The sequence below is a fragment of the Saccopteryx bilineata genome, chromosome 3 (assembly GCF_036850765.1).
Source record: "Saccopteryx bilineata isolate mSacBil1 chromosome 3, mSacBil1_pri_phased_curated, whole genome shotgun sequence".
Classification (NCBI taxonomy): domain Eukaryota; kingdom Metazoa; phylum Chordata; class Mammalia; order Chiroptera; family Emballonuridae; genus Saccopteryx; species Saccopteryx bilineata.
The window spans coordinates 235904389-235932000 of record NC_089492.1 but is presented as its reverse complement, the minus strand read 5'-3'; the positions used below and the strand labels follow the sequence as shown (position 1 = coordinate 235932000).

The following is a 27612-nucleotide window of genomic DNA, read 5'->3' as shown; positions in this document are numbered from 1 at the left end:
CTTTTAATTAATCTGATTCAGTAGTTGCTATGTCTTTGACATTTATTGTTATGTTTTAAATTTCAAATACCTCTTTGAGGAATTTAGGCTAATTTCAGTTCAGCCAACTGAATCCTCCATGTGCTGCTAGAAAATACAATGCTTTTAATTAGTACCATTACATATTCATAGTTTTGTAACACCAAAGAAATAACTTAGTCTCTTTTCTTTGAGAAATTATAATTTTAGAAACATGTTAGAAATATTGATGTACAAAGGAACACAATTGCAATGAGGATTCACTTTTGGTGATGTTATAGTAGCTAATTATTAACACTGTGCAAAATAATATGTCGTGCTAATGATTTTTCCTTCATTTTTTCATCTGATACATATTTATATTAATTTACATTTATAGAAAGGTTTAGAAACTAAATTGTTACCAGTCATTATTTATGTATTGTTTGAATACTTTTGCATGTATTATTTTTATAACTTAAAATGATTGGGCATTTATTTATTTATTTATTTATTTATTTATTTATTTATTTATTTTTTTTTTGCATTTTTCTGAAGCTGGAAACAGGGAGAGACAGTCAGACAGACTCCCGCATGCGCCCGACCGGGATCCACCCGGCACGCCCACCATGGGGCGACGCTCTGCCCACCAGGGGGCGATGCTCTGCCCATCCTGGGCGTCGCCATGTTGCGACCAGAGCCACTCTAGCGCCTGGGGCAGAGGCCACAGAGCCATCCCCAGCGCCCGGGCCATCTTTTTGCTCCAATGGAGCCTTGGCTGCAGGAGGGGAAGAGAGAGACAGAGAGGAAGGCGTGGCGGAGGGGTGGAGAAGCAAATGGGCGCTTCTCCTATGTGCCCTGGCCGGGAATCGAACCCGGGTCCTCCGCACACTAGGCCGACGCTCTACCGCTGAGCCAACCGGCCAGGGCGGCATTTATTTTTTAATGATGTTTATTTTCTTATATTTTTACATTTACCCTAATCCTTTAAAATATTTATTCCATATAAATCAATGTAGAATTCTCATTCTACACTAGTCTAGTAACACAGCTGTTGGATTATTTGGGCAAAAGAAAGAATTATGGAAAATTGTTATTTTCAAACAGTTATTAAAAAGCAGATATCACTTTTGAGGATTTTTTTTGGTACAGTATTATATAATTGTTCTTAACTTTATGTATCTTAAAAGTGTGATAATAGTCTTTAATCAACAACAGAAGGTTCACATATGACGTCTTGTCATTGTATATCAATTCCTGGAGAGTGTGTAAAGGACATTTTTTAAAAGATGTCACATATTGAAGGATTGTGGGAAGAGTCAGATCATCTAGCTATCCTGATTTTGAAGACAAACCCTTTCTGAAGCATTCAGTGAAAGTATTCTTAATGTTTTGGTGTTATTCTCTTTAAGAAATATTAAAACAGCACTTTAATATTTGTTTATGTAATTGCATGTCCAGCGATTTCTTATTTATGCTGAAGTTCATTAGAATATCATTTTTTTAGAAAACAAAATGGAAATATTTAGTTATAATTTCCATTCATTAAAATATAAATATGTTAGACTAATGAGGAAAAGGAAGCATGAATTTCCAAGAAGGGGTGCTAGGTGGTGAAGTTGTCTATAAATGCACCCTCTCACGTATAACACTTTGTACAGTGAAAGCATAGAGCTATGGTACTGATTGAGCGCTTGGAAAGTTCAATAATTACTATTGAACACTGCATGGTTTAATCTTACATATTTCCTATTTTTTTCTTAGTCAAAATTATTGTTTTTCTATGTGTCTTTTTAATGTCCAAACAGAATTTACTTATGTGATAACGGCAGTTAACATGGCATTTCCCAGTACTCCTTGGAGATTTAAGTTGTTTTGCATGCCACCAAATACAACCTCTGACTTCCTCTTGCCTTCTGGAATCTCAAAGAACACTTCAAATTTGAATGGAAATTATGAGACCCCTTTTGAAGCTAAATTTAATTCAAGTGGTACCTACTATTCTAACTTATCATCCAAACCAACTATCCACTGTTGCTTTTGGAGTGACGAAGATAAAAACTGCTCTGTACATACGGACAACATTGAAGGAAAGGCATTTGTTCCAACAGTAAATTCTTTAGTTTTTCAACAAATAGGTAAGTATTTTAAAGTTCCAAGATTTAGCTGTTATTTAACTGTATTGAACAAAAAATTTTCATCTCCGAACACTCACTGTATGGGATAGATGTCTTATGGATGGGATTTTTTTAAGTTTATTTACAGCTTTTTTTTTAGAGAGTGACAAAGAAAAAGAGAGAGAGAGAGAGAAGGAGAGAGAGAGAGAGAGAGAGAGAGAGAGAGAGAGAGAAACATGTTGTTCCACCTCTTTCTGCATTCATTGGTTGTCCCTTGTACGTATACTCACTGGGGATTGGACCTGCTACTTTGGCGTATTGTGACAATGCTCTTACCAACTGAGCTACCCAGCCAAGGCCTAATGAGATTCTTAACACAAATCATCATTCTATATTAGCAATAAAATTAGGATTCATCATATGGCCAACCAAACTTATAAAACCCAAATTATTTTATATCTCATAAAAAGGAAATAAAAATGTAATGAAGGAATGTTTTTTAAACCTGTAAGTGTAGTCTCTCTACACTTGCTTTAAAATAGAAAAAGCACACCTTATTTTGTCAAATAGATAAAATATTTAAAATAGTCAACTGTTAAAGTATTTAAACTTCAGAGCATTATTTATGAATATAATTATTTATTTATAAATAATAATAATAATAATATTGGTCCAGCAAAGAATCACTCTGTAACCAATATATATTTTAAATCAAGGAGTTTTTGTTTAAGGTTAATGCATACCGAATGTAGCTAATGTAGTTAATAATGCTGCGTCTGGAGATATAAACAACAAAATTACAATATTTCCAAGCCTCTGGAAGAGCTGATAGAGCAGAGGCCATTGATTCAGCCGCATAGAGACACCTACAGTATGAGAATAAAGGCACACATAGGTATAGTACTCCTACACAGGGGCAATCAGGATTTCTCACCCTCAACACTGTTGACATTTTGGGCCAGATCATTTCTGGTTATGGGTTCTGTTCTGTGCATTGTAGGATGTTTAGCAGTATCCCTGGTTTCTGCCCACTAGGTGCCTATAGCACACCCTCCCCATTTGTGACAATCAGAACCTATCTTCAGATTTTGCCAGATGCCCAATGGAGGACCAAATTGCTCCTGGTAGAGCACCACTGATTAGATGAAAGAAACATTCCAGTTTGTTGAAATCAGTTTAGGAATAAGGATAAAGCATAACTATGCAATACAATCAGCGTTTTAAAACAAGTTAGCAGTTCCTCTGACTGAATCTAGTCATTTAATTTTGTTATAAAAATTTTATTGCAATGCATTGTCATTAAAATGAAGCAATTTTTTTTAATTTGTAAGGAAATTTAGCCATTCCAGTGATTATTAAGTGCACTAAGAATGAACTTAAGAAGTTAGGCCCTTGGGAATAGCTTTGAAGTGATAAAAAAATGTTAATATCTTTTTCACTTGAAAAGAACGATTGTGATGCTGTAGATTTTAATTTTATGTACTGTATAAATAAAGGCTAATAATAGTTATTTCTAAGTGAGTCAAAGTTTATGTAACTAAAATGACTAATTTAAGTGGCGGTTACTGAGAATTTCCATTGATTATTCTGCCACGTATGCTGTTTGCTTCATAGGTTTGAGAATGTTGCAAAGTCCTTCTTCTAGCTAGAACTCCCTTAGGTCTGGGGAAATCTATTAGTGTTGCCTTAAGGTAGTTTTGATCTTGTCTTACATTAGTCATGACTTTCAGTTGTTGCTATTCCTGCTTTCTAAATTACCAATCACCTATAGTTTATCTTACATAATGAGGTGAGTTTTTCAGTGTGCAGTGAAATAAACTTTCATCAGTTATATTTGGAGCCTATAATATTATAATAAGGATTTAAGACATGGATCATAGTTCAAATGTGATCATTGTGCCTTTATTGCTAAAGTAGACCCATAAATATTGCTCCAAATTTGCTTGTATTTTGATATTTAATGCTTTCTTTTCTCTTGGAAAGCGAGCATGGACTGAGGTCTGTGAGGATTTTGTTTTGAGGATTAGTCCTACTTAACAGGTTCAGGATAAAAAAGAAGTTTGAGAGGCAATAACTGAATTTAATTATTTCACTTTACCAAAAAAGGAAACTGAAGGCCAAAAGGACTGAGTGACTTCAGCACACATACCACTAGACATAGCCTGTTTTTCTTCCCTCTCCGAATGGGTGATGCAAGTTCTATCAGAACACTGCTAAATTTAATTTAGCTCTTCTCTTTCGGTGAGTTGTTCAGAATGTTTTTCAGATTTAAAGTAGTTTGTTTTTAATTCAGGTGCAAACTGGAACATACAGTGCTGGATGAAAGAGGACCTGAAATTGCTCATCTGTTACATAGAGCCTTTATTTAAGAATTCTTTCAAGAATTATGACCTTAAGGTTCATCTTTTATATGTTCTGTAAGTACCAAATAAATTAATTTGTACATTTTTATGATACATTAAAAAAAAAAGGCAAGATTGCTCTTACACAGAATTGGATTGTGGAACCTCTTCTATCCCTGCATTTCCTTTTACGTCTATGTAGATTTCTAGAAGGCAATTTATTTATCTTTTTATACTGCCTCTTTTCCATTAGGTTTTCTCATTCCTCCTCCTTTTGATTCGGGTGGCAAGACATTGCTGTTACGAATGGGCATATATTCTGAAAAAAAGTGTGAAATCAATTTAGGGGTCTTATATATTTGAGTGGAAGATGTAAAATTTTAGTTTTGTATCTTTTTCAGGTAGATTTCTTTCTTTATTATTATCTTAAAAATATAGGTGATTAATATTTATTTGTGCTAAGTAGAGAACCAAGACAGTGGTTTCAAACAGCCATTTACTTATAATTCTAACAGCTAATAAATCATTCAAATTTTCTAATAATTCCAATGATAATACATACCATTTCTTTTCTTTTTCCTTGATTTTAGAAGGAGAGAGAGACGGGGGGGGGAGGGAGAGGAAAGAAATGAGAAGCATAAACTTGTAGTTGCTTCACTTTACTTGTTCATTGATTACATCTCATGTGTACCTTAACCAGGGAGCTTAAGCCGAGCCAGTAACCCCTTGCTCAATGCAGTGATCTTGGGCTCAAGCCAGTGACCTCTGGGTTCAAGCCAGTGTCCTTGGGATCATGTGGATGATCCCATGCTCAAGCCAGCAACCCCACCCTCAAGCTGCCAAGCCTGTGCTCAAGCTGGTGACGTCGGGGTTTTGAACCGGGGACCTCAGTGTTGCAGGTCAATGCTCTAGTCACCATGCCATCACCAGCCAGGCAATACTTATCATTTCTATGTGAATTTTAACTCTTTAAAATTATTTCTCATTTGTTCTTTTATCTGATGCTTGAGAAAGCCTTACCTTCTTCAGTCTGCAGTTAGTGAGATTATGCCATTAAGAGGCAATGTGGCCCTGGCCGGTTGGCTCAGCGGTAGAGCGTCGGCCTGGCGTGCGGGGGACCCAGGTTCAATTCCTGGCCAGGGCACATAGGAGAAGCGCCCATTTGCTTCTCCACCCCCCCTCCTTCCTCTCTGTCTCTCTCTTCCCCTCCCGCAGCCAAGGCTCCATTGGAGCAAAGATGGCCCGGGCGCTGGGGATGGCTCCCTGGCCTCTGCCCCAGGCACTAGAGTGGCTCTGGTTGCGGCAGAGCGACGCCCCGGAGGGGCAGAGCATCGCCCCCTGGTGGGCAGAGCTTCGTCCCTGGTGGGCGTGGATCCCGGGTGGATCCCGGTCGGATGCATGCGGGAGTCTGTCTGACTGCCTCTCCCCATTTCCAGCTTCAGAAAAATACAAAAAAAAAAAAAAAAAAAAAAGAGGCAATGTGTTAGAAACCATCACATATAAAGATGAATAGAGACAAAAACCAGAATGATGGTTACCAGAAACTAGGGGTAGGAGTTGTGGGGAGTTCTTGTTTAAGTGTGTGCAGAGTTTTGATTTGGGAAAATGTAAATAGTTCTGAAGTTGGATGGTGGTAATAATTACCCAACAATGTGAATGTACGTAATGTCACTGAATTGTGCACTCAAAATGGTAAATTTTATGTTGTGCGTGTTTTACCATAAGAAAAGGTTAAAAGGAAACTTAAAGGTGTCACAAAGAAAAAAAAAAAGAACAGTATGATCTCTGTCCTTGAGGGCTTGCAGGCTAGCGGTTGGGAGAGATATGCACAGGGTTTCAGTTGTAGTGGTTACTGGTGTCTATCTGTCCAGCACCTGAAGCCGTGGGAACACGGGCATGGCGACGCAGCTTGGATGAGGATGTCCTGTACAGCTGGTGAGGGAAGGAAGGCGCGAAGGTTTCCTAAGGAAGGAGGCACCTGAGTTGAGTCTTCAGGGATGAATAAAAGCTAATTAAATAAAAAATGTGTGAGTAGATAGTACTGAGAAGCAGATCAGTGTCATCTGGAAACTTCTCAGAAATTTAAATTCTCTAGCATCAACCCAGAACTGCCACTTACTAAATGTACACACATAGCATTTGCTATACTTAACAGCATTCCTAACTCTGGAAATGAACTCCCTGGAAATATTTCACACAAATGCTTTAAAATTATTTGTTGAATCAATACGGCTGTGGGGAAAACAGCTGTGTTAGCCTTGCTTGCTGGTTTACTGCCGCAAGCCCTTTGCCTGAGTAGCGTGTGAGCATGTGGCAGCACCACCTGTGGATAGCCTGTGGGTGCTCGCCTTCAGGGCGATTCTCCCAGCGCGCTCTCCCGCCACTGCAAGGTGTGGTTTTCCTGCTCCCTTCCTTCACTGTGAAAAGCAGGTTTTCCTTTGTTTATTAGCTCTTTCCCTTTTTTGTTTATTCACTTGCCTGACTTTGTGAGCCTCTAATAAACACGTATGGCCTGATGTTTTCCAGCTCCGCAGTTCCACTGTCTGCTCAAATTCAGTGCAAATCTGCCTGGCCTCAACCATTATTAGCTACAATACTTTCTAAGGAATTTTTGTCTATTTACCCCCTTCCCCCCAAAAAATGTTTTAATGAACCAAAAATTATTGATGAAGAAATAATATTGCCTAGACAAAAAGGTATAATAAGGTCTGAATAGTATGTTGATTTGGCAGTGTGGAAGTAATGGGGCCTTTGGCCAAAGCTGCTTCAGGGAATGGAAAGAGAGGTAGCCAGAACCAAGGGAAGCTTGGAGGAAGGATCCTGAAGAGCTGACGTCCGAGGAGTTCGTACCGAAGGAACCTTGCAGAGCTGGAATACACATACCTGAGGAGGGGATGGTAGATGGCTGGTGTTGAAGGGTCTCTGAGGAGGCATGCTATGGTTGGTTGTGAGCATGTGGGGGGAAAAAAAACCCGGTTACTGAAATCAGCTGCTGTTACCCAGTGAAGACTGTTTGTTAGGGGTGATGAATGAGAAGCAAAGCCAGAAGGATCAAGTCCCTTGTTCCTCCGTTAGCTTTCTAGTCTCCTAGCGCCCCCTATGGGTAGAAATTAATCAGAATCCAGGAGTTGTGCTGAGTTCCAGCCACAGCTTGGGAAAGGAGAGTAGCATAGAAGGTGAGTTTGAAGCTGAGAGGGAAGAGCTTCATCACCAGCATGACTCACACTGGCTGCATGGCATCTACACACACCTCTGTACATATAGTTGAACTACAACTTCCCTATAGCTTCATGCTTTCACTTAATAAGATGCAACTACATTCTGAACAAAAGGAAACACTTAAATGGGGAGCTGCTATGTGCCAATTGTCATTGTACCCATTTCTGGGCAACATTTAAAGTAATGATATCTTGACAATATAAATTTCGCTTTCCATTCAGACACAGTCCCACCTAAACGAGTATTCTGTAAACAAAACACTAAATTGTAAAGTTAACACCAACAAGAATCCACATGTGAAATGATAGGGGAAGGAGACAATTCAGAGGAAACCACTTAATGTGTAAAAGTAAAAAATTAGTTACTCTTTGCATTTTGTGTACAAAACACAGTTAATATATACAAAAAAGGAAGAAAATATGATTTACTGACATCATCCTCATTTTTTATTTGATTATATTTATAACTTATGTTGAGCTAATTCTTAGTCACCCCAGTAGCCTAGGGTACCCTTGCTGCCACCTCTGGAAATTGAATGTCTCTGTGGTAATTGTTTCCACATCTAAATGCTGGTCGCTAGATGCTACCCCTGAGGAATCTAGAAGCCCTGCTAGTTCCTACCCTTTTTTAAAAAAAAATTTAGTGAGAGAAAGGGAGGCAGATACAGACTCCCACATATGCCCCTCCACCCGTCAAATCCACTGACTAGGGGGCAATGATCTGCCCATCTGGGGCCCTTGCTCTGTTGCTCCATGAGGCCATTCTCAGTGCCCAGGGCCAACTCACTCCAGAGCCATGGCTGTAGGAGGGGAGGAGAAGAGAGAGAGAGAGAGAGAGAGAGAGAGAGAGAGAGAGAGATGGTAGAGGAGGGGTGGAGAAGCAGATGGGCACTTCTCCTGTGTACCCTGGCCGGGAATCGAACCCGGGATATCAACATGTGGGGCCCACACTCTGCCACTGAGCCAACCGGCCAGGGCTAGTTCCCACTTCTCTGTGCAGTGCTCCTTAGGGCCAGTGTCCTGAATGGAGTGTCTAATTGGTAAGAACCCTAGCTGCCAGTGTTTCATAAAAGGGTAGATTTCCCTCTCTGGTGCTGGACAACCAGGGCACCTAGAGAAATGTCCACAGTGGAAGTGACTGAACTATAAATCTCTAGAGGCTCAACAAGCAGAGCTGAGATTGTAAAGTGGGGAAGGTGGAGGAATATGGGTCATGCAGGGCTAAGGGTGGACATTTAAAGCTTAGGAAAGAATGAGCTTATTTCTAGTCTATAAAAAAGGACCCAGCAGGGAGAGAATAGTTGAAGATATGATAGAAAGGGGCCTATTGAAGATGTATGAATAGGCAAGTTCCAGAAAAAGAGCACAGGTAGAGGGTTGGTATTAAAATGAAGAAGGCTCACCTTGTCTCCTGAGAATTGGGAGAATAAAAGAGGTACTATAGGATGAAGATATGTTTGAAGTTTGGAGCAGCAGGTTTCCTGCTTTATTGGGTAAAACAGATTTTAACTCAGGGAAAAGAATTCTTTTGCAATGTAGTTCATTCCAACAGTGACCTAAATACTTTGGACAATGATAAAAAACTCACTGGGTGCCCATTCAAGAGAATTTCAAATATTATCAGCAGGCTAGGACAGCGTGCTCAGTTTTAAAGCTCTGTGACCACGTGTAAGGATTTAAATTTTATTATGTGTAGACTGCAGTTATGTCTTGAGTAATGCACTTTCTGAAAAAGATATTCTGTATGAATATATCAGAGTATTATAAAATTGCATAGTAATTTAGCTATAGCTCAGAATTTTAACTTGCATTATCTGAGTAGCCAATGGTCTATTTCTCTAAATGGTAGGACCCAGAAAAATGAAAAAAAAAATTATGATAAATTAACTAGATTTTTCAAAACTTGCTCATATGATGAGTTTAGCAGATTCTTTTTATCTGTTTTTATTTTGAACTCAGACTTCTAAAAATATTAATTCAGGAAAACCAGTCATAAGTGCATTCAATTTGAGAAACATTCTCTCTTTTCCCCCCACATTAATTGTTCTATCTTTTGTACGATTTGGTTAATATGTATATTTTACCAATTATCACATACTGTTTCTGTCTTTAATTCTAATTTTGTGCACATCTTTGGGCAGTATAGCTCCAAGTAATTTAAGTAAAACTCTTCAGATCAGAAGGAAGAGCTGGCCAGTACAAAAAATGAGACCTCCAGGGAAGAGAAATCCACAATGTTGTTTACTATAGAAACTTTTAAATCAAAATCACCATCTCTAGACATTAGGGAATTCACAAGAGTGAGGTTTCAAATGCTTCCACGTGTAAAAAATTATACTTTAAAAAGGAACTAACACCTAAAGTTTATAAGAGATTTAAAACTCTATAACTCTGTTCCTTAAGGGAAAGCATTGTTTGAGCTCAGATATTAATGTTTGTTAGAGATTCTGAAGTAGAGATACCAGAGAAAAGTGCTATTTTGGGGCTGATTTAAAACTTTTTTCTTAGACTTAGAATTGAAGTCTCTTTTTTCCTTTATGAGGGGCCTACTGTGTACATCAGACACTGAGTTGAGTGTGGGGAACAAAGTTAAAACTCAGACACAGCCTTTGCCCCCCTGGAGCTAATAGTAAAGACAAAGGGCATAATAAAGTTTGAAAATGCTGTGGCATAATAAAGACAGGGACATATGGAAACATACTACAAGTATGTGCTAAGATCCTGAGGGGGCAGAGAAGAATGAGCCAGACAGAGTGAAGAGCATTTGCAAAGGCCCAGAGGCACATACAGACATTTGCCGACTTGAAAACTTAAGTGTGGTTGGGTTAAGAAGCTGGAGAATGATGACAGATCAATGTGGATGACTAAGCAAGGGTCACCCAGAGAATCTGGACTTTGTAACTGCTAACACCTAGTTTACTTGGGCTCTTCACTAGTGAATGAGCTTCCATTTCTTGAATGCTTTCTTTTTGCTATTCTTGTTTATTTATTTTTTTACCTGACCTAATTAACTCATTCTCACGGATACACTCTAGACCTTGCCATTAATGATAAGTGTGCCCTTTCTATAATCTCAGTTTCATGGATCCCACACTTTGACCCACTCTTCCTCCACCTCTCAGATTAAGCTTACTCCCTCTATTACCTCAGCTTCAGGAGTAATACTCCATGTTTCGAGGCTCTGCCTTCTGGGTGCCGCATTCTGCCGTAGGCATCACCCTCCCTTTTTCATGACAGGTGGCACATCTCTGCAGCTGAGGAGTTTTCTCAGCATGCCTCTTGTCAGTACAATGTAGGAAGTCCAGTGGCTTTGCTTCCTTCTGTCATCTTTCAGCCTGAGCTAGCAGTGCTCCTTTTACTGTCATTTCCTCCTGAGACCATACAGCCTCCTGTGAATCTTATTGGGGTCCACTCAGTGGTGGGATTCAAATAACTTAACAACTGGTTCTCTTAATGACCACTTTAAGTATAAAAAAAGATATACCAAAAGGTAGTTTTTTATTCCATGCCTTTAATACTTAAATAAGAACAATAAAAGAGGTACACAAAACTAGATTATGTTATAAAATATTAATGAAAAATATTAAATAATACCTGGGGAAAATAATAAAACTGTTATTTAAGCTGTTTCCACATTGCTTCTTGATTGGCATCCTCGCTTGCAATTTTTTTCACCTATGAACAGAATGAACATTCCTAAGGGCGCTTAGAAAACGCTGTTGCGCAGATGAACGTTAAAAAAGAAAAGGAATGTAAATTTGTGATTTCCACATTGGGCGGCTGCCCAGGTGCCCACCTTAGAGAGAACCCTGATTACAAGCGCCATTTTAACAACCAACTAGTTCACCATACTCAACCAAAAATTAGGTATCGGTTCTGCCGAACCGGTGCAAATCTGCTGAATCCCAGCACTGGGTTCACTCCATAAAATAAAAGTCCTCAGATCTCTTAGAGATAAGCTCTTCTCTGTCTTCTTTTGATTTTGCTGAGAAGTCATTTCTTAATTTTAACATCGTTTGCCATCTAGAGAGGCTGGGCATTTCACAGTTTCCAAGTCCTGGCTCCTTCTGTTTCACAGCCCTTTCTTCAGGGTACATTCTCCTTCTGCAGTGAGAAGAAACTAAGAGGCACCTTCAGTGATCGCTTGGAAGTTGAAGTAGATTACATAGTTCAGGAGGCACATTCTGTGCTGTCCACCCAACCACAGATATACTAACTTAGCTGTCTATCACTACACCAGAAAGATCCTGTTCCTTTTGTTTCTAATAACACGATTCTTGCTTCCTTTTCATGCCCTCCCTCATGAACAGTGTCACAAAATCCAAAGTTTTACTAAAATTATGTGTGAAGCAATTTAGGCTTTCTGTATTATACTTCTCCCAACTCCCTCCAGCCTCTGTCCATCTTCTGGTTCTAAAGCTACTTTCATATTTTTATTTATTATGGCAGCATCCCACTTCCAGGTACCAATAGTTGCCATGGTTATCTATGCTATATAATGGATTGTCTAAAATTTAGTGGCTTAAAACAACAAACATTGTCATCTCACAGTTTCTGTGGGTCAGGAATCCAGGTACATCAACCTCAAGGTCTTTTACACGTTTCCAATGAAGATGTCCACTAGGACTGCAGTTATTTTAAGGTTTAACTTGAGGAGGATCTGTTTCCAAGCTCCCTCCTTGGGCTTCCAAGTTCCTCACAAGTTACTGGATTGAGGGCCTCAGCTCCTTGCTGGCTATAACTGAAGGTCCTCTTTAGTTCCTTGTCACGTAGAATTTCCCATAGAACACCTTACAACATTGCAGCTAGATTTCCTTAGAGAAAGCCAGAGAGATGACCTTGCTTTTGATTTTTCACCAGGGAAAAAGGAGCAGGGGGGAGGGTCTCTTATGATGGCTTTCATAAAGATATTTCAGCCTGCTCCTGTTAATGCCCATGCAGTTTCCTTCTTAATTGTGGGTGATGTCTCTGTGTTTTGTCTAAAGTGAACTCTTTCTCATGGGTTTTGAGTGCCATCTCATGTTGCCTACTCAAGAACTCTTTTCTTGCAGTGATCCTCTCTCTTTCTTCATTGTCAAGTTTTCCTCTCAGCTGATAGATATGCTCTAATAATTCCCATTTAAAACATGGGTTCCCCGATCACACATTTTCATCAAGTAACCACTCCATTTTACTAGTCTCTTTAAAGAAAACCAAGTTTTGGCCTTGGCCAGTTGGCTCAGCGGTAGAGCATTGGCCTGGTGTGTGGATGTCTTGAGTTCGATTGCTGGTCAGGGCACACAAGAGAAGCGCTCATCTGCTTCTCCACCCCTCCCCTCCCCTCCCCCTTCTCTCTCTCTCTCTCTCTCTCTCTCTCTCCCTCCCTCCCTCCCTCCCTCCCTACCCTCTCGCAGCCATGGCTCAACTGATTCAAGCACGTCAGTCCCGGGTGCTGAGGATGGCTCTGTGGATCTTCCACCTCAGTTGCTAAAAATAGCTCAATTTTGAGCATGGTCCCAGATGGGGGTTGCTGGATGGATCCTGATCAGGGTGTGTGTGAGAGTCTATTTCTCTATCTCCCCTCCTCTCACTTGAAAAAAAAAAAAGAAAAGAAAAAGAAACCCAAGTTTTGGACTACATTATATCTCCGGAAGTTAATAAAAATAGTCAACAAAAGTAACTTCTGGTCATGAGGGGATAATAAGGCCTGGGGGCTAATATACCTCTTCTGTCAACAACTAGAAAACTTGATAAAGTGTAGGAAGCATCTATTTTCAGATATAGGACAAAAGCAGAACAGAACTGTGATTCCCGAGAGAAGGAATCAAAGTGAGTCATACATTACTCAGGCTTTCTGAACTAGAGACTATTTCCTGAACATGGTGCAGGGCTGGGAAGTCAAGCAGAGCCCAGAAATATTACTGATTCAAGAAGATAGAGATACGTAAAGGTTCAGACAGTATGAAGGGGCTTGAATCCATGGAGCAAAGTACTGGAAGCTGGGCAGTACACAGAAATTTTAACGGGGGACCCTTTGACTCTTTGGCTGAATACCAATCTGCCCATGATATCATACAGAAAAACTTCTGGGAAGAGGACAATTATCAGTAGCTGTAAGCTAAACAATTTCCAGAAGTCACACAGGGTCAAGAATAATTAAACTTTAAACCAAGCAGGTTGGAGAAACCTTCTGTAATACATATTATATAGTTATGTATAGTCATTATATATAGTTACTATGAACATTTGCTATATATTTTTACTTTCTTTGTGTATACTGAAATTTTAAAAAAAGTGAAGATTGAGTAAATAGAATACACAAAAGTGAAGTGTTAGAGAAACCAAAGAGCTAATCTAATTGGTAATCAGCCCTATTCTACAAATATTCACTGTGTTTGGAAAAGGATGGGATTGGCAAAACCATCTAAATCAAGAGAGTGTAATTCTAAATTTTTAAAAAATCACTAGACTTTTCTATCATTTAAAAATATTAGTTGAAAATATATGTCTTCTTTTCTGTTCAGTTCTATTTTTCCTTAAAATTTGGGACTTTTTCAGTCAAAACTTCTGACATAAAATACCAAAATTTATTCAATTTCTTCCATATCCTTTTAATAAAAACATTTATTTTAATATATGAAAAACACGTAAAAGGTATGGCATGATATTTTTTAAAATTGCTTTTTGTTGGTTTTGTTTAAAGATTTACATCAAATTGAAAGTGCTGTCATTCCACCTCTGATTAAAACAGTATTTTATGGGTATATAGCACTTAAAGTTTTCAAAAATACTTTTATGTCATGGTCTTTGATATTTACAACAGCCTTCTAATGCCAGATGGTGCAGGCATTCTCTCTGTTTTACTGATTGAGGAAACTGAGGCTCACACAATACCCTTCCATGTCTACAGTCATAGATTCTATGGCTCATATGGAAACAGAAGAACTTGAATTTAAGTGTCTGTGTTAATTTAGTATGCTTTTACAACAATATTATTCCTTACACCAGCGGTCCCCAAACTACAGCCCCTGGGCCACATGCGGCCCCCTGAGGCCATTTATCCGGCCCCGCTGCACTTCCGAAGGGGGCACCTCTTTCATTGGTGGTCAGTGAGAGGAGCATAGTTCCCATTGAAATACTGGTCAGTTTGTTAATTTAAATTTACTTGTTCTTTATTTTAAATATTGTATTTGTTCCCGTTTTGTTTTTTTACTTTAAAATAAGATATGTGCAGTGTGCATAGGGATTTGTTCATAGTTTTTTTTTATAGTCCAGCCCTCCAACGGTCTGAGGGACAGTGAACTGGCCCCCTGTGTAAAAAGTTTGGGGACCCCTGCCTTACACAGTGCCCAGTAGACTGCTTTGCACATTAAAACATCTGTAAATGTTGTTTCCTGGATGATTATTTTAGGACTAAATTAATACTAAAATCTATGATAAATTATGAAAATTTATCTTAATTCACAACATTTAATACTAGTAGGATGTGTATAGAAAGATTAGAGTCTGTTTCTTTCATGTGTTTATATCTCTGAATGCTCATTTGAATGTTAGTTAGCATGACTTCTAAAGCAACACTTCTCCACATTGAAGTTTTAATTGGTATATTTCTCACACAGTTTTTTCCTCCAAAAGAACTACAGCATTTCTGAAGGCAATGATCATCCCCAAATAAAACTAGTCTCTCCCTATCCTCAAGGTATAAAACTAGTCTCTCCCTATCCTCAAGGTTTTTTTAAAAAAGCAGAGTGGTTTGGATAGAAGGCACCTGGTGTTTATGGACAGAATGATTATAGCTCAAGCAAGACAGAGATGAGTGAAGCATTGGTACACCCTCCAACACTCCCACTCTAAATCTTCTCATTTACAACAAGACTTAGACTAGGGGACCAAGCAGATTAAATAAGAAACACTAATAGAACAAGGAGCTGGTTCTTTGAAAAGATCAACAAAATTGACAAACCCTTGGCAAGACTTACCAAGGAAAAAAGAGAAAGAACTCATATAAACAAAATCCAAAATGAAAGAGGAGAAATCACCACGGACACCGTAGATATTCAAAGAATTATTGTAGAATACTATAAAAAACTTTATGCCACTAAATTCAACAACCTAGAAGAAATGGATAAATTCCTAGAACAATACAACCTTCTTAGACTGAGTCAAGAAGAAGCAGAAAGCCTAAACAGACCTATCAGTAGAGAAGAAATAGAAAAAACCATTAAAAACCTCCCCAAAAATAAAAGTCCAGGCCCTGACGGCTATACCAGCGAATTTTATCAAACATTTAAAGAAGACTTGGTTCCTATTCTACACAAAGTCTTCCAAAAAATTGAAGAAGAAGCAATACTTCCAAACACATTTTATGAGGCCAACATAACCCTCATACCAAAACCAGGCAAGGATGGCACAAAAAAAGAAAACTACAGACCAATATCTCTAATGAATACAGATGCTAAAATACTAAACAAAATACTAGCAAATCGAATACAACAACATATTAAAAAAATAATACATCATGATCAAGTGGGATTCATCCCAGAATCTCAAGGATGGTTCAACATACGTAAAACGGTTAACGTAATACACCATATCAACAAAACAAAGAAAAAAACCCACATGATCTTATCAATAGACGCAGAAAAGGCTTTCGATAAAATACAACACAATTTTATGTTTAAGACTCTCAACAAAATGGGTATAGAAGGAAAATATCTCAACATGATAAAGGCCATATATGATAAACCATCAGCTAACACCATATTAAATGGCACTAAACTGAAGGCTTTCCCCCTTAAATCAGGAACAAGACAGGGTTGTCCACTCTCTTCACTCTTATTTAATGTGGTACTAGAGGTTCTAGCCAGAGCAATCAGACAAGACAAAGAAATAAAAGGCATCCATATTGGAAAAGAAGAAGTCAAGGTATCACTTTTTGCAGATGATATGATCCTATACATCGAAAACCCCAAAGAATCCACAAAAAGACTACTAGAAACAATAAGCCAATACAGTAAGGTCGCAGGATACAAAATTAACATACAGAAGTCAATAGCCTTTCTATATGCCAACAATGAAACAACTGAGAAGGAACTCAAAAGAATAATCCCCTTCACAATTGCAACAAAAAAAATAAAATACTTAGGAATAAACATAACAAAGAATGTAAAGGACTTATATAATGAAAACTATAAACCATTGTTAAGGGAAATCGAAAAAGATATAATGAGATGGAAGAATATACCTTGTTCTTGGCTAGGAAGAATAAATATAATCAAGATGGCTATATTACCCAAAGCAATATACAAATTTAATGCAATTCCCATCAAACTTCCAATGACATTTTTTAAAGAAATAGAGCAAAAAATCATCAGATTTATATGGAACTATAAAAAATCCCGAATAGCCAAAGCAATCCTAAAGAAAAAGAATGAAGCTGGGGGCATTACAATACCTGACTTCAAACTCTATTATAGGGCCACGACAATCAAAACAGCATGGTATTGGCAGAAAAATAGACACTCAGACCAATGGAACAGAATAGAAAGTCCAGAAATAAAACCACATATATATAGTCAAATAATTTTTGATAAAAGGGCCAACAACACACAATGGAGAAAAGAAAGCCTCTTCAATAAATGGTGCTGGGAAAACTGGAAAGCCACATGCAAAAGAATGAAACTGGACTACAGTCTCTCCCCCTGTACAAAAATTAACTCAAAATGGATCAAAGATCTAAACATAAGACCTGAAACAATTAAGTACATAGAAGAAGACATAGGTACTCAACTCATGGACCTGGGTTTTAAAGAGCATTTTATGAATTTGACTCCATAGGCAAGAGAAGTGAAGGCAAAAATTAATGAATGGGACTACATCAGAGTAAGAAGTTTTTGCTCAGCAAGAGAAACTGATAACAAAATAAACAGAAAGCCAACTAAATGGGAAATGATGTTTTCAAACAACAGCTCAGATAAGGGCCTAATATCCAAAATATACAAAGAACTCATAAAACTCAACAACAAACAAACAAACAATCCAATAAAAAAATGGGAAGAGGATATGAATAGACACTTCTTCCAGGAAGAAATACAAATGGCCAACAGATATATGAAAAGATGCTCATCTTCTTTAGCTATTAGAGAAATGCAAATCAAAACGGCAATGAGATACCACCTCACACCTGTTAGATTAGCTGTTATTAGCAAGACAGGTAATAGCAAATGTTGGAGAGGCTGTGGAGAAAAAGGAACCCTCATACACTGTTGGTGGGAATGTAAAGTAGTACAACCATTATGGAAGAAAGTATGGTCGTTCCTCAAAAAACTGAAAATAGAACTACCTTATGACCCAGCAATCCCTTTACTGGGTATATATCCCAAAAACTCAGAAACATTGATACGTAAAGACACATGCAGCCCCATGTTTATTGCAGCATTGTTCACAGTGGCCAGGACATGGAAACAACCAAAAAGCCCATCAATAGATGACTGGATAAAGAAGATGTGGCACATATACACTATGGAATACTACTCAGCCATAAGAAATGATGACATTGGAACATTTACAGCAAAATGGTGGGATCTTGATAACATGATACGAAGCGAAATAAGTAAATCAGAAAAAACCAGGAACTATATTATTCCATACGTAGGTGGGACGTAATAGTGAAACTAAGAGACATTGATAAGAGTGTGGTGGTTACGGGGGGGGGGGGGGGGGGAATGGGAGAGGGAAAAGGGGTGGGGAGGGGCACAAAGAAAACAAGATAGAAGGTGACAGAGGACAATCTGACTTTGGGTGGTGGGTATGCAACATAATTGAACGACAAGATAACCTGGACTTGTTATCTTTGAACATATGTATCCTGATTTATTGATGTCACCCCATTAAAAAAATAAAATTATAATAAAAAAAATAAGAAACACTAATAAATCAGAAATAACAACTCTCTGTGTCTTGATTGCATACTATTACTCTTTATGCCTTGAGTTAGTAACCTTACCCAGCTAATTACAATTATTTTTTAAGGTTAATTCATTCATTTTTAGGTTCACAGTGGTAGGCAAAGCATTGCAATAGAATTCTAATTCTTCTGCGCCCTCCTTCAATGCTTGGTGAAATTCATCTTTTTAATATTAGCCATTTGAATATGTGGATAGTAGTAAGTTATTGTGCTTTTAATTTGTGTTCTCTGAATGACTAATGATGTTGGGTTTCTTTTCACGTGCTTATTTTGACTTTTTGTTATTTTTCATAACACCTTTTGAAGAATAAAACTTTTCAATCTTGATAGCAGTATAATTTATTAATTCATTCTCTGTGTATTATGCTTTTGGTGTTGTAGCTGACAAATTTTTGCGTATCCTAAGGCTACAAAAAATTTTCCCATATTCTATTCTAAAAGTTTCATAGCTTAGGCTTTACGTTTGAATTGCTGATCTGTTTTGAAGTAAGTTTTGAATCTGGTGTGAGGTATGGATCAAAGGATCCCCTTCACCTCCGGAACATAGATATCCCATTGTTTCAGCACAATTTATTGAAAAGATTACCCTTTATCCACAGAACTGCCTTTTTTCTTTGTAGAAATTTGGTTGTTCATATAGATGATGGTCTCTACTCTATATCAGTAATTTATTTTTCTATCTTTACAGTAATACTCCATTGACTTGATCATTTTAGCTTATTCGCTATAACTTGTTTTATTATTTTAGTGGTTACTTTAGGATTTATAATATAAGTCATTACTTATAGCCTAATAGTATACCTCCAAATGGTATTATGTCACTTTACTGTATACTAACATATCACCACCCTCCTCAAGCTTGGTGCTAATGTCAGACATTTTACTTCTACTTATGTTATAAACCTCACACTATAAGGTAATTAATTTTGCTCTAGATTGTCAGTAAATATTTACCCTCTCAATTAAATTTTATTTCTTTGTGTAACATGAACCAGACTTTCATCTGCTATCATTCCTTTCTTTTTGCCTGAAGGACTTTCTTTAGCATGTTTTGTAATGCAGTTCTCATGGTGATGAATTCTTTCAATTTTGGTACATCTGGAAATAAAGTGCCTTTATTTTACATTTATTTTGAAAGTTATTTACACTGGGTATAGGATTTTAGGATAGCAACTTTCTTTCCTTTCAGCCTTCCCCATTGCTTGGCTACTTGCTTATATTATTTCTGATGGCTAGCCTGCTTGAATGCTTAGCTGTGTTTCCCTGATATAATGTATCCTTTAAGCTGGGTGTCCAGAATAGCTTATCTCAATTTGGATTTTGTGTCCCACATTTTAAAATATATCCAGGACCTTCACACCTATATTAATATTTAGCTCTTTTTTTTTGTATAGGCCTGAAGAGTCATTGCTGGACCCCGAGAAATACAGTTTTCAGCTCGTTCAGTGCAACTGCAGTGTTCATGAATGTTGTGAATGCCCTGTGTCTGTGCCAACAGCCAGACTCAACCACACTCTTTTAATGTATTTAAAAATCACATCTGCTGCAGTAGTTTTTCAGTCACCTCTAATGTCAGTTCAACCAATAAATATCGGTAAGTTGTGCATAAGAAAGATCACAGCTCTAAACATCAGTCATGCAAACAGGTTACAGATTGCGTACATAATTTGTCGTTCGCTTCTCTCACTTTTGCCAACTCTATAAAGATGGTGAATGTAGTGCTAGGGAGTCTAATGAGCAGCTTCTGAAATGATTTATCAGTAGTTTTGTAACCTTTCCAATTGTAATTTATTTTTTTCTTGAACATAGTTTCCTTTTTTATTAATTTTATAAATTTATTGTGTTAACATGGATTCAAGAGTTCCACTAAACATAACACCTTCACCCCCCAACAACGTGCCCCCCATTAAACCCTTTTTATCCCCCTTCCTCTGACTCTCTCCCCCACTTCCCTCTGGGATTTGATGTCCTGTTATCTGTATCTATGTGTTATATATATATAATTTATTAATACCCTCACCTCCGATTCCGTCCCCTCATTCCCCTTCCCTCTGACAGCTGTCCCTCTGCTCCCCCTGACCTCCCCTCTGCCTCTATTCCATTCCTCAGTACATTGTGTTCATTAGATTCCACGTATAAGTGAGATCATATGGTATTTGTCTTTCTCTGCCTGGATTATTTCACTTAGTATAATAATCTCCAGATCCATCCATGCCATCGCAAAAGGTGAGATTTCCTTCCTTTTCATGGCCGTGCACTATTCCATTGTGTATATGTATCACAGCTTTGTAATCTACTTGTCCATTGATGGACACTTGGGCTCTTCCCAGACCTTGGCTATTGTAAACAATGCTGCAGTACATAGGGGTGCATATCTTCTTTTGAGTTAGCATTTTGGGATTCTTAGGATATATTCCTTAAAGTGGGATAGCTGGGTTAAAAGGGAGTTCCATTTGTAAGTTTTTGAGGAAACGCTATATTGTTTTCCACAGTGGCTGCACCAGTCTGCATTCCCACCAGCAGTGCAGGCGGGTTCCCTTTTCTCCACAGCCTTCCCAGCACTTATTGTGTGTTGATTTGCTAATGAGAGCCATTCTTACAGGTGTAATGTGGTATCTCATTGTGGTTTTAATTTGTATTTATCTGATGATTAGTGACACTGAATATTTTTTCATTGCCTATTGGCCATCTGTATGTCCTCTTTGGAGAAGTGTCTGTTCAGTTCATTTGCCCATTTTTAATTGGATTGTTTAACTTCCTGGCATTGAGTTTTAGAAGTTTTTTTTATAAAATTTGTTTATTAAACCCTTATCAGATATGTTGGCAAATATGTTCTCCCATTGTGTGAGCTGTCTTTTGTTAATGGTGTCTTTTGCTGAGCAAAGCTTTTTAGTTTGATATAGTCCCATTTGTTTATTTTGTCCTTTATTTCACTTGCCTGTGGAGATGTATTGGCAAAAATATTGCTACAAGAGATATCAAAGAGCTTACTGCCTATGTTTTCTTCCAAAATGTTTATGGTTTCGTGACTTACATTTAAATTTTTATACATTTTAAGTTTGTTTGCTGAATGGTGTAAGTTGGTGGTCTATTTTCATGTACCTGTCCAATTTTCCAAAAATCATTTATTAAAGAGACTGTCTTTATTGTATAATCTTGTCTCTTTTGTGAAATATCAATAGACCATAAAGGTGTGGGTTTATTTCTGGATTCTCTGTTCTGTTCCATTGATCTGTATGCCTGTTCTTATGCCAATATTTAGCTGTTTTGATTACAATGGCCTTGTAGTATAACTTGAAATCAGGAAGTATGATACCTCCCACTTTATTCTTCATTGTCAAGATTGCTGAGGCTATTTGGTTTTTATTTTTTTGGTTCCATATAATTTTTGGAATATTTGTTCTAGATCTGTGGAGTATGCCATTGGTATTTTAATAGGAATTGCATTGAATCTATAGATTGTTTTGGGTAGTATAGACATTTTATTTATTTATTTATTTTTATTTATTTATTTTTTTGGTATTTTTCTGAAGCTGGAAACGGGGAGAGACAGTCAGACAGACTCCCGCATGCGCCCGACCGGGATCCACCCGGCACGTCCACCAGGGGCGATGCTCTGCCCACCAGGGGGCGATGCTCTGCCCCTCCAGGGCCGTCGCTTTGCCGCGACCAGAGCCACTCTAGCGCCTGGGGCAGAGGCCAAGGAGCCATCCCCAGCGCCCGGGCCATCTTTGCTCCAATGGAGCCTTGGCTGCGGGAGGGGAAGAGAGAGACAGAGAGGAAGGAAGGGGGCGGTGGAGAAGCAAATGGGTGCTTCTCCTATGTGCCCTGGCCGGGAATCGAACCTGGGTCCCCCGCATGCCAGGCCGATGCTCTACCGCTGAGCCAACCGGCCAGGGCCAGTATAGACATTTTAATGATGCTAATTCTTCCTATCCATGAACACGGTATATGCTTCTATTTGTTTGTATCTTCCTTGATTTCTTTTTTTCAATGTCTTAATAACTTTCCAAGTACAAATCTTTTACCTCTTTAGTTAAATTTATTCTTAGGTACTTTAAAAATGCCACTGATTTTTGAATATTAATTTTATATCCTGCCACCTTGCTGAATTCATTTATCAAGTCTAGTGGTTTCTTGAATGAGACTTTAGGGTTTTCTATGTACCATATCATGTCATCAGCAAATAATGATAGTTTTACTTCTTCTTTTCCAATTTGGATGCCCTTTAGTTCTTCTTGTCTGATTGCTGTGGTTAGGACTACCAGAACTATGTTGAATAAGAGTAGCAAAAGTGGACACCACTGTCTTGTTCCTGAGCTAAAGCGGATTGCTTTTCATTTTTGCCCATTGAGTATGATGTTGGATGTTGGTCATAGATGGTCTTTATCATGTTGATATATGTTCTCTGTATTCCCACTTTGCTCAGAGTTTTGGTCATAAATGGGTGATGGATTTTATCACATGCTTTTTCTGTATCTATTGATATAATCATGTGATTTTTATCCTTCATTTTTTTAATGTAATTAGTCACATTTATTGAATTGTGAATATTTACCAGTCTTGTCTTCCCAGGAGTAATTCCACTCAATCATGATGTATAATCTTTCTAATGTATTGCTGGATCCTATTTGCTAATATATTGTTGAGAATTTTAGTATCTATGTTCATGAGGGATATTGGCCTATAGTTTTCTTTCTTTGTTGTGTTTTTACTTAGTTTTGGAATGAGGATAATGCTTGCCTCATAAAATGAGCTTGGAAGTCTTTCCTCCTCTTGAATTTTTTGGAATAAGTTGAGAAGGATAGGTGTTAGTTTGAGAAGGAGGACTGGGATGCAGAGGGCCCAGGTTCGAGACCCTGAAGTCGCCAGCTTGAGCGCAGGCTCATCTGGTTTGAGCAAAAAGCCAACCAGCTTGAACCCAAGGTCACTGGCTCCAGCAAGGGGTTACTTGGTCTGCTGAAGGCCCGCGGTCAAGGCACATATGAGAAGGATAGGTGTTAGTTTTTCTTTGAATTTTGGTAAAATTCTCCCATGAAGCCATCTAGTCCAGGATTTTGTTTGCTGGAAGTTTTTTGATAACTGTTTCAATTTAATTGTTGTAATCAGTCTGTTTAGGTTTTCTGATTCTTCCAGATTGAGTTTTGAAAAATGGTATGTTTCTGGGAATTTATCTATTTCACCTAGGTTATCCAATTTTCTGGTGTATAGATCTTCATAGTATTTTCTTATAATCCTTTGTATTTCTGTGGTGTCAGTTGTTACTTCTCCACTTTCATATCTAATTTTATTTATTTGGGTCCTCTCTCTTCTTTTCTTCATGAGTCTAGTTAAAGATTTCTCAATCTTATTTACCTTTTCAAAGAACCAGCGGTTGGTTTTATTGATCTTTTGTGTGTGTGTGTGAGTGTGTGTGTGTGTGTGTGTGTATTATTTTAGTCTCTATGTCATTCATTTATTCCAGCTCTGATCTTTATTATTTTCTTTCTTCTACTTCCTCTGGGCTTCATTTGCTTTTCTTTTTCTAGTTTTTTTTGGTGCAGGGTTAGGTTGTTTATTTGAGCTTTCTTTTGTCTCTTAAGATATGCCTGTAATACTCTGAACTTCCCTCTCGATACTGCTTTTGCTGTGTCCCATAGATTTTGGGTTGTTGTATGTTTATTCTCATTTGTTTCAAGGAAATTTTTGATTTCTTCCTTGATCTCATTGTTAACCCATTTGTTATTTAATAACATGCTGTTTAACATCCAAGTGTTTGAATGCTTTTCAGTTTTCCTATTTTAGTTGATTTCTAGTTTCATGCCATTGTGATCAGAGAAGATACTTGATCTGATTCCAATCTTCTTAAATTTATTGAGACTTGTTTTGTGTCATGACCTGTGGTTTATCCTAGCGAATGTACCATAAGCATGTGAAATGAATGTATATTCTGCTGCTTTGTGGTGAAATGTTCTGAAGATATCAATTAAATCCAGTTGTTCTGGTGTGTCATTTAAGGCTGCTGTTTCTTTGTTAATTTTCTGTCTGGAGGATCTATCCATTCTTTTAGTGCGGTATTAAAATCCCCAACTATTATAATATTGCTGTCAATCTTGCCCTTTATGTCCATCAAAATCTACTTTATATATTTAGATGCTCCTATATTAGGTGCATCAATATTTACAATGGTTATATCCTCTTGTTGGATTGCTCCCTTTATTATTATGTAATGAACTTCTCTATCCCTTACTATAACCTTTGTTTTAAAGATTATTTTGTCAGGTACAAGTATTGCTATCCCAGCTTCTTTTTCATTTCCATTTGCATGAAATATTTTTTTCCATTCCTTCACTTTCACTCTATCTGTATTAATTCTGAGGTGGGTCTCCTGTAGACAGCATATATATGGGCCCTGTTTTCTTATCCATGCAGTTACCTTGTCTTTTGACTGGAGCATTTCATTCATTTACATTTAAGATTATTATTGATATGTACTTATTTATTGCCATTTTATTTCTTTATCCTACAATCTTTTTCTCTCAATTTCTTTTTGTCTTTGCTGTTTATGGTTGGCCCCTTAATATCTCTTGCAGTACTGGTCTGGTTGTGAGTCTTTTTTTGTCTGGGAAGCTTTTTATATCCCTTTTGATTTTAAATGATAGCCTTGCTGGATAAAGTAGTCTTGGTTGTAGGTTCTTGTTTTGCATCACTTTAAATATTTCTTGCCAATCCTTTCTGGCCTGAAATGTTATATTGAGGAGTCAATGTTATCTTTATGGGGGCTCCTCTATATGTCAATAACTTCTTTTCTCTTGCAGCTCTTAGTATTCTTTGTTTGTCTTTTATCTTTGGCATTTAATTATGATGTGTCTTGGTGTAGGCCTCCTTGGGTTCCTCTTTAATGGGACTCTCTGTGCTTCTTGAACTTGTGTGACATTTTTCTTTATCAATTTAGGGAAATTTTTAGCTATGATTTCTTCAAACAAGTTCTCTATCCCTTGTTTGCTCCCTTCTCCTTTAGGAACCCCTATGCTGTGGATGTTGTTTCTCTTCATGTTGTCACAAAGCTCTCTTAGAGTTTCCTCAGTCTTTTTGAGCCTCTTTTTTCTTTGCTGCTCTGCTTCTGTGCTTACTTTCATCTTGTCTTATAAATTGCTGATTTGACCTTCTGCTTCATCCAGCCTGCTGTTGATTCCTTCTAGTGCAATCTTCATTTCTAACATTGTATTTGTCATTCCTGACTTGTTCTTTTATATTATTTCAATGTCCTTTTTGATGCTTGCTATCTCTGTTTAATTTCTCATTGTGATTATCCATTGTTGTTCTAAGATCCTTGAGCATCCTAATAAACATTATTTTATACTCTATGTCTGGTATTTTGGTTACTTCCATTACATTTAGTCCTTTTCTGAATATTTCTGTTATTGATTCATTTGGGTCATATTTTTCTGTCTGCCCATTTTGTCTGTGTATTAGATAGCTCTGCTCTGTCTTTGAAATTTATGTGGTATCTTTATGAGGTAGATGGTATCAGTGCTACTGACCTCTAGGCTACCTGAGTTTCTTGCTGTAGGAATGCTTCTTGAGGGTAGTATTTACCCTCCTGTTGTGAGTATTGAAAGCAGTTAGTCATTCGTGTGTACCATTATCCCTTCAGGCTGGCTGGCTCTAAGGGTCAAGCTTGATTATATATATTAAACACTGGGCAATGTCTGTCCTTTTGGGCATATTTATTCTCCCCAGTGTCTGGTGCCCGCTGGACTTCTCCTTTGGGCATTCTGCTTGTGTACCTAGCCGAGTCTGCTACCCACTACTGGTTGTGTTGGTTCTAGTTCTTCTAGGGTTGGTGTCAACCATTGTTTGTAACCTGCTGCAGGCTACCTATCTGGAGCTTCTGCTCTGTTTGCTTTTTGTCTGTGTTTTCTGCACCTGGGTAGCGTGGAGGGGGCCAACCCATGTATAAGGACCAGCTTCCTCCTGCTTAGAGATGATAGTTGCTCCGTAAAAACCCCAACTGCTGTAAATTTTGCCTTCACTTTTCAACTGCTCAATCTTCTTTTGCAGCTGCATGATCTCCCCACAGTGTCTTTTGTAAAAAGACTGTAGTGTGGGTTCAGATTGGCCTAACCCCACCTACCCCTCTACTGTTTGCAAACTTGGGGGTTAGGAAAGCTGAGGTTTGGAATACAATGTTAGTGGGATCCCCTACTTCAAGGGTTTCTTGGTCAGGAGCTCAGCACAGGGAAAGTGGCCCCTACTCCAGAGCCAAATCCCTTAGACACTGCTGGATACTCCAATTCTGTTTCTCCCCAGTGAGATGAGCAGCAGGTTCAGTCTCTCCTGCAGAAGGTCTTCCAGCTGGTGAGCTCATGGTCTCAAGGGGCAGAATGAGAGAGTCCTCCCCTGGGGCTGATATTGCCTCCCAAGACAGTGGCTAAGCCCCTTGACCGGACACAACAATAAGCTTGCAGGGACCCACACTTTGAATGTCCATGCTCCAAGCCTCTCTTCCTTCCCCCTGTGGAACCTAGCCTAGCAAGACAGGATATTCAGCACCTGAGCTGGCTGACTATGAAGTTCCACCCTGTCCAATGCACATGAGCCTCTGTGCTGGTGCTGATCACAAACAGCGGAACTCACCTCATCTGGGCCAGGTGCGAGGAGCCCTCCGTTAGGACACATTGCCAGCAAAGGTCGTTAGGTCCTGAACAGATAACTATGAAAATACTTAGAAGCTTTTTTTTTTTTGCTTGAATTTATTCCTTCAATAAATATTTCTTAGGAGCTGGGGAAAACAGTGGTGAATGAGAGAAAGTTCTTACCTCATAGAGTAGGGACAAAGAATAATGGTCAGAAATAAGAATGTAAATAAGGAGAAGTTGCTATACAAATCTGATCACATGAAAACTCAAATAAGTAGTGCCCCATATTTTTAGTTCAAAGATCCTCCAAATTTCTTTTGATCAACTTGAAAATATCACTAAAAATGTGTCTAATACAGGTAAATGTTAACT

General features: G+C 38.1%; 1 protein-coding gene and 1 non-coding gene across 3 annotated transcripts in view; one reads left to right on the top strand and one right to left on the bottom strand.

The window, feature by feature from the left end:
* Positions 1-27612, top strand: part of LEPR (leptin receptor) — a 122588-nt gene that overhangs the window by 55102 nt on the left and 39874 nt on the right. For both annotated transcript variants that reach the window (XM_066268965.1, XM_066268966.1), the window contains exons 3-5: positions 1806-2135; positions 4408-4531; positions 20014-20213. In XM_066268965.1, coding sequence (XP_066125062.1) covers positions 1806-2135; positions 4408-4531; positions 20014-20213 — 654 coding nt within the window. The remainder of the gene's footprint in view (positions 1-1805; positions 2136-4407; positions 4532-20013; positions 20214-27612) is intronic.
* On the bottom strand, positions 852-927 carry TRNAT-AGU (transfer RNA threonine (anticodon AGU)). Its single transcript has one exon. It is a non-coding gene; the product is annotated as a tRNA-Thr (tRNA).